The sequence below is a fragment of the Magallana gigas genome, chromosome 8 (genome assembly GCF_963853765.1).
Source record: "Magallana gigas chromosome 8, xbMagGiga1.1, whole genome shotgun sequence".
Taxonomy (NCBI): Eukaryota; Metazoa; Mollusca; class Bivalvia; order Ostreida; family Ostreidae; genus Magallana; species Magallana gigas.
In genome coordinates, this window is record NC_088860.1 from 9,576,063 (window position 1) to 9,587,018 (window position 10,956).

The following is a 10,956-nucleotide window of genomic DNA, read 5'->3' on the forward strand; positions in this document are numbered from 1 at the left end:
TCTACATAACTATGAGATTTAGTCTGCAACACCTTGACAAGAAAATTTTACAACCCACACACTAATTGGAGAAAGAGAGAGAGAGGGGGAGGGGGCTGTCTATCTCCATAGTTTTCACATTTTCCAATTTTTTAAACAAAAAATCCCAACTGTTATAAAAAAAAATTGCCTGTTTAAAAACATTTAATATTTAAAAATGTTTGTTCCTGCACTAAATAACATTAAATTTTGTCCATTAATATTAACTATGCTACATATAGTTTGCTTTTAACAATAAAGTCAAAGGCAGGGTGTGGATATATGTGGGTTATGGATATGATTATTTTGAAAATTCCTTAAGAGAACTCTTAATAGTGTCTTAGTGGATCTAACAAGACTGAGATATCGTGATATGACTAAACTTTCTAGTTTACACATCAAAATAAGTTACAAAAGACACATGCATCAAGTGAAATATGCACTTATTATCAGAGCATGATCAAAACGTTATCCGTCGAAAATAAGAAAAAGACCTGCATCAAATTGCTGTGTCATACAAACTGTTTATAGGCAATGGTAGTGTTAAAAAATTCTCTCCATGCTCATATACCTAAATACATTTGTATAATGTCTTTATCTTATTTCATATAATAGCAAAACTCACTAAAATAACTTATAGATAATAAATAAACTAGTTACTCAGAAAGTCAATAGTGGCATGAACACGATGACCAGTGCACACATCAAGGGCACTAAGTCGAATCTCAGTTTGACCAAATATCATTCTAGTTTGAATTTCCCGCCGTGATAACTTTGTCTGAGAGGACTCCTCTAGATCTAGAGTAAGGACGCCGCACTTTCGGACGCCCGCGTCAGTCACAAAGTTTGTGTTTGGATTTTCTGTGAAATATATACTGAGTTGAATTTTCTTTTGATTTTGATTGGCCGGTTTATAACTTCGTAGAATTACGTCACCAAGTGCTACGGGCTGATTGGTCAAAACGTATTTATCAAAAACATCCATGCACCACTCTGTGTCGCCAGCAACCATTCTCTTTTCTGCTGGATGTTGATCTTCTTTGAATTTGTTTAATACACCTACGCCATAAGTCATTCGAGACTTTCGTACGTGAACAATTGTCGGATCTAATCCAAACTGCACAGAACCTACAGAATAGTAAGTAAGTATATTTAAACTGTAAGAGTTTTTATTTCTAAAATTTAATTTTTGATATGCAAAAGTCATACATACCTTTTAATATGGAGAGTCCCACTCCTTGTGGAATAATAATTTTTAAAAGTGATCCAAATTCCCTCCTGATTTCTTGTTGCAAAATCGGCGATTCAGAGAAACCTCCGACCAAGAACAAGTACTGTAGATCTGAAGGAAAAGACAAAGATCAGTTTTCATCAAAGGAGACTATTTGAGTACTTAAAGGCGTGTCTGACAATAAAATCTAAGGAGAAATCCCACCTCTCGTTCCTCTATTATTTAAGACATCTCCTATGGCCTGTTTAATTTTCTCCATCGTAGGAATGAACAATCGCCGCATTGCTTCCGGTGAAAGTCGGAGCATGCCCAAACGTGACCATTGGATCTCTTTGTCCCCAAATTTCTTGATGGCGTGCTCTAAACTTCCAAACTGTTTCAGAATTAAAAGTCGTATATAATTTTGAGATTTATTATTCTAGTGATAACCACTGAAATTATACATAATATTTCGATTAGCCATATACTCATTTAACATTTTCTTTGAAAAAAATATACATACAAAAAATGTAAGAACAAAACCACAAACCAACAGTCCGTTTTAAACTGTTTTATTTTCCAATGATACTTAAAAATCATGCTGAATCTGACTAATTATAGTATAATTTTTATCCCTGGTTTATTAGACTTACCTTGTGCCTTTTGTAATAATCAATAAAGGAGAAAGGAAGCGACACATTGAGTGGAGAGGACTTGTCCGGGTTCGCGGAGCGTTTCTTGGATTCAAACGCCACCATTAAGTCCACCCAGCCCATAGGACACTTCTGTCGATAGTGCTCCATCAGTTCCTTACCAAATATCTTGTCCAGGACGTGTTCGAACTCTATATCAATGCCTACAAAAGAACGTCATACATCCAGAAATAATTAATTTTTTTATAAATGTCTTAGCAACAACTGATAAATCGGTCAGCGTTTATTGTTTCTGTCAGCAGCAGTTTCAAAAACTTCATCAGTTGCATCATTATTAGTTTTGTTCATTTGACAACTTAGCCATTCTGACGTAAAAATTCCATACCAGAAACTTTTGGTTTAAATCAGTTCTGTTATTACTTATATGTAATTCAGCGGAACTTTTTTCTGATACCGTTATACAAATTGTCCGGATTGATGAGGTATGTCAAAAAATTGCTCATGAAAACTCTGTATGAGAGCATTTGCATTATTGGCGTTTGGGTGACTAGGGCTCAACTGTATGTTTGAATGGAAAGTCGTGGAATGTTCAAGATACACATTTGACATAAAACAGCCCAAAGCAGTACTAATAGACGTATTGATAAAACATGTCCGTCTTAAACCTTACCCACAGATCCATAGGGTCCCCCCGAGGCCCGGTACAGCTCTATCAACTTCTCGCCTTTGTCCACCTGATGTACCGTGATGTCTACCGTGCCTCCCCCGCAGTCTACCACCATGTACCGGCTTCCTGCAACACAGAATATACCGTGCAACACAGATTGTACCGTACACATTGTGTCCAGGCATTTCAATTTATGATTTTGTGACATACTGACTTAAATTTGTGTTGTTTTTCAAATACACAGAGGTTTATTTATTATTCAACATATACATGTAACTAGATGTCTTAAGGAATACATGGAATTATAAATTAACGCATGACGACCTGATACAGCTGATCTGATTCATACGTAAACACTACGGGGAATCTAGTGAATGATGTTACATAGCTCATGCAGGTGACTGTCATTCTCTATTATTTAGGATAGAACCTAAAAATATAAGCAACTAGATCTGTTTAAATAAGTCAGGAAACAAATCACGTGGTCCGTAACATTCGCGTGTGTTCGATTTGGTATTTGTGGTCTCGTTCATAGGCAAGACAGTGAGTTAGTATTCTACACCTTTACTTTACTACAGTTGTCAATTGCAAGGGATTATCAAATTATGGGATGTTATAAAAACATTTAGTCAGGCATCTTTACCTTTGACAAGTTTGTTTATTTCTGAGGCATGTGATTCTATATGAAAAAACAAGAAATATTACAGCGCTTTCAAAAACACTTTTCTTCGCTAACCATGAGAAGATTGTACTTTTTGTTGACATGTTGAGCTCAAATAAGATACAATGCAACATATAAAATAAACAAATAACATGTTTCAATATCAAAAGAAATAACCTAAAAATAAAAAGTAAAATCTTACCTTCCTTTAATGTCTCACAAGCAGGATTCATATCCATTGCCTCTTCTGAAGCAAAGTTAGGCGACCGAATAGGCTTTTCTTCGTTAAGTTCCGGAACAAGCTGGTACATTTTTAACTTCCGGCAGAAAATGGACGCTGCCTCGGGTTCTAGTGATATGAGAAGTTGATCTGGACTTTCGTGAGAAATTAGTCCAGCCTAGAACGATAAAGTTGACAATGTGTCTACCATGTTCAAAAATACTGTCTTTTGCAGATTTATGTATTTTCAACTGGAACAAATAATGCGATTCTTAATATGGCTGACAAAGCTGTCAGCGCTTTACCTCATAGGCCGCTTGTCTCATGAACTGTTTAGCTGAGGCCCTCCATATAGCGGGGACACTGATGACCCAGCGGACGTCTTCGTTCAGTATCTTCATCCCTGACTGGTCGCTGAGTTCTTGGAGGGCGTGGTCCTTGAAGTACTTCAGAGCCAGGCCAAACACAGTCAGGGCTGGATAGAGTTTACCATTAGTGGCCTTGATCAATGTATCCTTGGTTAATTCCTGGAAAAATTTTCAAACACTTTAGTTTATTTTTAAGGAGGGGGGGGGTCGGTGGGGGTGGAGGGCTTTTGTTAAAAGAATACTACGCCTCTAATTCTAATGTGTTAAAAATATGCTAGATTTTTAGGGATTTTTTTTTAAAGATATGAAGGATTCCGCAAATACTTACAGGAGTGGTGTGAAGAATCATTTTGAATTTATCAAAGTACATCCATGACCTCGCCTGTTCAGGATCAAGGTCGTGGTAGTTATCCCTTGCACTGTAACCAAATGAGTGGAACTGGCCATCAGGTGTCAGGAGAATGCTGGTTGGAGTCTTTTCATTGACAACCCCTGGATCCCCTCCCTCCCATTTCCTCATCATATACACGTGAGATGGTTCACGGGTAAAACTGAACGCGTAGCCGCTGTATGTAGTTCCAAAGTCAATTGCAACTACCACCAGGTGGCCCTGATGTTGCTTGGTCTCGGACTCCATTGTAGAGGTGTCTGCAGACACTTCCAGTATGATGTTGTCTAAAGTTTCAAGAGCCTCGTTTACATCAGCGTTGGTGCTTGGCGATTGGTCCAAGTCTATGACGTCTGGAAGAGGATTGGCTATGTCTAAAGGTTGTGAAGCTGTCTCTAAGGAGTGTGAATCTGTCTCTAATGACCGTGGAGTTGTCTCTGAACAACTTTGGAAAGACGATTCCAGGACTTCAATAACTTCTGCTTTCTCATTTTGTTTCTTCCCACAAGACTGATCTTTCGTTGTCTTCACGGTGTCTTCCGATTCATCGAGATTTTCTACATCTATTTCAGATTTTGAATGATCCTCTGATCGACATGTACTTTTGTCCGAGGAAGAAGAACTCGATGAGCTAGAAGAATCCTCGTCGGAGTGATTGTCTAGAAATGTATTGAAAGGCTTACTTGTGTATGTTCTCATCAAGTGATAACTTCTTTTAATAAGCGTATTTTACAATTTATGTGGTTATATTACACATGTTTAATAAATTATGTTGCTAACGAATACAAGAATAAGACGTCTGTTACAGGTATAAATATTGTATTTCAAAAGAAAAAGGAATTGCTTTACTAGCAGAATGTGGTAAACATGTTTAGCTAGAATCAGATTATATTAATAGTCACATGTGAGTGTATTCACTGGTACGATTTGAAGCGGTACCTTTCAATTTCACTAGGTCAACGTTGGTTTGGTCGGATTGGTTTGGAAGAATGAGTGTGTTATTGCTGGCGTAGATTGGACCGTAATATGTTACCGTCGTACCAGGCCAGTCTATCGTATCTTCTACATTCGGAGAAATTCCAGTCGCCATTATTAAAGTTAACTCTCCCGCTTTTGGTGTGCTCACACTAGCACCTTCGACGTCTTCTGAACTCAGTGGGGACTGAGAATCGTTATCCTCAGAGTGTGACGAATCCGTATCAGTATCATCAAATATGTGAGAATCAGGAGTTTCATCATCTACATTTGCTTCAAAATCCTTTTTGTTCGGCAAACTTGCTTTTAAATCATAAACCTTGTCAGGAATAAAAGAAATCTTAGAAGTCACATTTGCATGAATATCGCAATTCTCTGGCGGTTGAACACCGAAATCATCACAGATGTCAATATCTAGAGGAAAACTAGATGTCAAAGTCACATCAGTCTCATTCGGCTTTGGCTCAATAATACCTTTAGATGGCACTATCTCAGAGGAGAAATCTACTTTGATGTCTTTAGATTTAGGGGAGTTTGAAAAAAGGTAATCAAATCTATCAATTTCAGCGGTCACGTTATCGTCAACTTCTTCAAACTTAGGCAAACTCGCATCAAGATCACCGACTGTTTCTGTGCTCAGAGGAACCTCAACCACACCATTCACATCAACATTTTGTAATTTAGGTGAATTCAGAACAAGGTCATCAAATTTTTCTGTAGATTCGGGAATGTGAAAATCCTTATTTTCATCCAAATCTTCGGATTTTGACGAGTTAACTATAAGTTCCAGAAGGCTGTCATGATCGGAATCTGTGGAACTGTGCTCGCTGCTTCCGCTTCCGGAAAGTTCAGGAGGTTCACTGAGGGGTAATGGAGGGGGTACGGATTCTATAGACACAGTCCTATCCAGTGTGATTTCTCTTTCTATATCACTGTCACTGTACAACTGCTGGTCGGAGCCACTTCGAGAACTCTGTGAAATACTATCTGGAGATGAAGATAATTTGGATTTCTTTGGTGGTACGTCTGCTACTTTGGCTGGTTCACACATGTGACGTAACTGCACTGCAGGAACCTTGCATAAAACCGAAGAATCAAAAATATGATGAACGCCTTCCTTGGTGGAAAATTCAGAACCCGACGACGGGGTTTCTGGTCTTTTTATATTCCCAGAAAATGGAAAGTCACTCGAAGGTCGGAAGAATTCATTTGAATCGAATACCTGAGTCGTGGGTTTTAGATAGTCTGAATCTTCCAAGTCTTCTGAATCTGTAGACGAAGATTTACTAGTATTTAACAGAGGTTTAGTTTTGTACGGAACATTCTTGACCGTACCTTGAATATTGACATCAGAATCAAAAATACGATTAGTATCTTGCTCTGCAGAACACAAACGAGAGAAAGAAGATTGTCTTTTAGATGGGTCAGCTTTGTTTTTATTTAGAAATTCCTCATTCACTTTTTCAGGAAAAACTTCTTTAAACGAAGGACGCTTCTCCAAGAGTTTACGAGATTTGATTGATTTGCTCTCTTCGTTTTCAGATTCACTGGACTCAGAATGTTCATGCCTAGCATTCTTTGAGTCCCAATGATCCTCTCCCTTAACACTTGATTGTGATCTTAACGAATAAGCCTTCGATGTGGAAGAAGAAGACGAGGAAGAGGACGATGATGAAGACTTTCGGGACTTGTGAAACTCCTCACGTTTTGCAGATGGAAAAGCGAGACCGGAAGTACTTGTAGAGGGTAACACAGGATTGGAATTCCTGCTTAATTCTGAACGAGTGGACAAAGAAATAATATCTTTTTCCGGAACAAACGCAAATGCGGAATTACCGGAACTGGATGCTTTACTTAGATTTCCGGAACTTGAAAATTCCCCGCGATCAGTCTTTGCATTTGCATTCACGTCGTATTCTAAATCCAAGGAAAAACTATTAGGCAAGTTCAAAGAATTTCTCTGTCGCGATTTTTTTAAATTGCTCAAACTTTGTCCTCTAGAAAAAGCGTTCCTGTCCAAAGTTTCTCTGAAGGAACTGGAGGCCAATATCTGACTAAGTGGCCGTTGTCTCTCCTCAAATCTTTGTTGTCTTAACTGGCTCTCCGATGGCAAGGGATTCTCCAGTTTTCGGTAGATGCCGTTTGTTTCAATTTTGTACATACGACGACTAGCATCGGACACGCTGTATTTCAATTTCCGTTGAGTTGTCATTGTTTCGAGATCCAATTCTCCTCACGTCTCCTTATGTCACTTAAACTGGTATAATTCTGAGTTAATCGAACTTCTAACGTTTCATCTTGCTGAAATAAATTCACCCTCATGAAACAATGAGCACCCACCCATTTGTAGTAGCATTGTACAGAAATCTGAACTCTAGTAAAATGACACTGATAAACATTCCATTAACCTGAAACAAAAACCTCCACTCCTTGCAGCGCACGCTTTAAAAACAATTTAAATAAATTTGGAGAAATGAGAATTTTTACAGGGGAGGAGGCGGTCAGAAAACTACTTATGAAATATGATTGGTTAAGAAACTTTCTACTACTATCCCAGGAAAGGAATTCTGGAGAAGTCAATGATTAGATTAAGTTTATGATGCTGTTTTTCTTTCACTTAATAAACCTCTTGATGGTTATAATTCACCCCCTTGAGAGCCACAGGTCGGCTATAAAACAACAGGTCTGCACCAGATTCTAATTACCTTGTAAGTATATACGGCGGCCAGGTCCAGTTTATACGACCCACTGACTCCCTTGACCGTTTAATCCCGAAATCATGAACAGATGTAAGTTTACTGTTAGAACAATTGAAAGGAGAATGAATCAACTTAAGGTTAAAAATTCATTTATTAACGTCATGTATTTTTTTCATAAACACCCACGCTATAAAGCGAGACAGAGAACATAATGTACATATAAACACATGCACATATTTAAAATTTTACTACAACTCTTCACCTTTATGTAAGAAATTGTAAACTAACAGGTGAATCTCCTCTTTGTAGATGTTTAGTTAGGTATAGAAATATTGATACCTGTATTATAACTTTCTCACAAAAACACTGATACACCCTGACTAAAAGCTATGAATATTGATTGAAATCTGTCTGTGTGTCTGTCTGCTCTATTGCATTTCGTTCCTATGGAACGCCAAATTAACATATATTCAAATATTTGTACCTATCTTCAAATAATTGTACCTATCTTCAATTCAATTGTACCTATCTTCAATTCAATTGTACCTATCTTCAAATTGAATTAGAGATAGGTACAATTCAATTATACCTATCTTTAATTCATTTGAAGATAGGTACAATTGATTTGAAGATAGGTACAAATGCAATGAATTGAAGATAGGTACAATTGAATTAAAGATAGGTACAATTGAATTGAACCTATCTTCAATTACTAAAATATTGGCAATAATGAATACTCCCTGTATAGTACGTCATTTTCGTTACGTCACAATAAAATCGGGATCGGGATAATAAAATAGACAATATGATTTTGTCAACTTTTCGAAAGATTGAGCCTTAAAACAAACAAAAACTCATAGTTATTGTTACTGCGTTAATAAATAGAGTGATTATCAACTGAATTATACATTCTTTGATAAAATTATGGAAAAAAATAAAGCCAGTTTTTTTATTTAGGTATATAACGTTAGTGACCCTAACTACGTCACTACCTTAACTCCGTCACTTTTGGGGTATTCGGGTATACATGTTTTTGGCTTACTTATTGATATACATGTATATTTTAATAAGTAAATGATGCCTTTTGCAAATATATTGCACACACACTCGTTTCCCTCCATGTTGAAATGTCTTCAAGGGAGCGTTCATTATTTTCAACAATACACAAAACGAATTGAACCTAGGTATAATTGAATTGTACCTATCTTCAAATCCTTTGCAGATATGTCTGAATTGAACCTATCTTCAAATCATTTGTACCTATCTTTAAATGAATTTTACCTATCTTCAAATGAATTAGAGATAGGTATAATTCAATTGAACCTATCTTTAATTGAATTGAAGATAGGTATAATTCATTTGTACCTAGGTATAATTCATTTGTACCTAGGTATAATTCATTTGTACCTAGGTATAATTATTTAGAGATAGGTATAATTATTTACACCTATCTTCAATTCAATTGTACCTATCTTTAATTCAATTGTACCTATCTTCAAATGATTTGAAGATAGGTACAATTAATTGAAGATAGGTACAATTATTTGAAGATAGGTACAAATATTTGAATATATGTTAATTTGGCGTTCCATACGTTCCCGATATTTTTCCTAAAAAATGCTTGAGCTTTTGACGACTTCATACATGAGTTAAATGTCTCTATGGTTTGAAGTCAAAGGGTCAAAGTTTAAGGTTTTATGCAAGTTCAAGTCATATACGTATGAAAAGATTTCCAGATAACATCTTCAACTTTTTTAGCTATAAAATCTAATAAGATGACGCTCAGAAATTCAAAAAATACTCTTTTTTCAAACTAAAAAGTAAAAGATCAAGGTATCGATATCAATATTGAATTAGAGATATAAACATAGTTATGAAATAATTTCCAGATGATACATTAACATCTCTTTATAATATGAAATAAAATTTTAGTTTTATGACTCTGTAACTTAAAATCATAATTAGTCAAAAAAAAAATTAAAAGAGGAGATGCACTACTGTCCACCCATTCCAAAATAGATCATATGAAACATTTGCTTTTAAAACCTTTGGGTGGGGGGGGGGGGATTGTGTAAAAAAAGAAAAAGAAGAAATAACGAATCAAGGAACATAAACGAATATTTTATGTATCTTCTTAATGATACATTGTAGCTTTTTGATTTTAGAATCATATGTTTCATGACACGTAAAAGGAGCATTTAATGTGCATTTATAACATAATAAAGTTTATTCACCGAAAATCTGACTTTTTTAAAAAGATAAATTGTTTATACAAGTGACACCCTTTTAAGTACTTGTATAGAATAATATCATAATTTGTCATTCAAAAATTCGGGACACACTTCAACTTTATTTCCAAACTCTTTTAAACAAAATGTTTTAAAACGAGGATCGCATACCAGAAGACGAGTGCAAGCCTGATAAATTAATGGATTGGTGGTATGCTTAATGTGAGAATTATTCCGAATATGAAATAAAACAGAAATCCCCTCACAGCATGCTCACAAGGTGAGAAATCCCAACACCATTGATTCCTGTATATAGATGTGTATTTTTATATTTGCCTATAATTAATAATTCGATGCATTTAAATAATTCCTTTTTATTTATTTATTTTTATTTATTACTTTAAATAAATAATTTGTGTCTTGGAGAGAAAAGTTACTGTTGTAATCTTCATGTACATTGTATATGTATAGCTGATTGTATAGCTGATTTCAACAAGCAATACACCGCCTTATTGTATCAATATGGCCGTTGATATATATAGGTTATTTCTTGTTCAATAATGATATGAAAAACTCATGTATCTGATATTTCAACAACAACAAAAATCTGCAAACGCAATTAAAGAGTACGATACAACCTATGAACTCATTAAAAATGAATGTATCCTTATTATTCTAATAGAGAAATATTTTTGAACGGATTTGCTCTTTAAGCATTGAGTTGAGAGCGTGGAGGTTAAGTAAAATATGAACACATATACATGTAAGTGACGGGACTGCGTAGAAGAGTTGATATTCTTACAACTGATGCAAGTTTATTACTTTTTTTCATTCACCGTCTGTCGATAGTAATTAATATAACAGTTCGT

General features: G+C 35.7%; 1 protein-coding gene across 2 annotated transcripts; it reads right to left on the reverse strand.

The window, feature by feature from the left end:
- Nucleotides 1–88: 88 nt before the first annotated feature.
- Nucleotides 89–7,614, reverse strand: LOC105317839 (serine-rich adhesin for platelets). Of its 2 annotated transcripts, XM_066069904.1 has the most exons (10): nt 5,125–7,614; nt 4,126–4,844; nt 3,735–3,956; nt 3,412–3,607; nt 3,192–3,227; nt 2,552–2,674; nt 1,882–2,084; nt 1,454–1,622; nt 1,232–1,360; nt 89–1,146 (listed from the first exon to the last, which is right to left on the reverse strand). In XM_066069904.1, the coding sequence occupies exons 1-10, from the start codon at nt 7,370–7,372 to the stop codon at nt 671–673; spliced, it is 4,521 nt and encodes a 1,506-aa protein (XP_065925976.1). In that variant the 5' UTR covers nt 7,373–7,614; the 3' UTR covers nt 89–670. The 2 variants fall into 2 exon arrangements, with proteins under 2 accessions (XP_065925976.1, XP_011412902.3); XM_011414600.4 differs by lacking the exon at nt 3,192–3,227.
- Nucleotides 7,615–10,956: the final 3,342 nt, after the last annotated feature.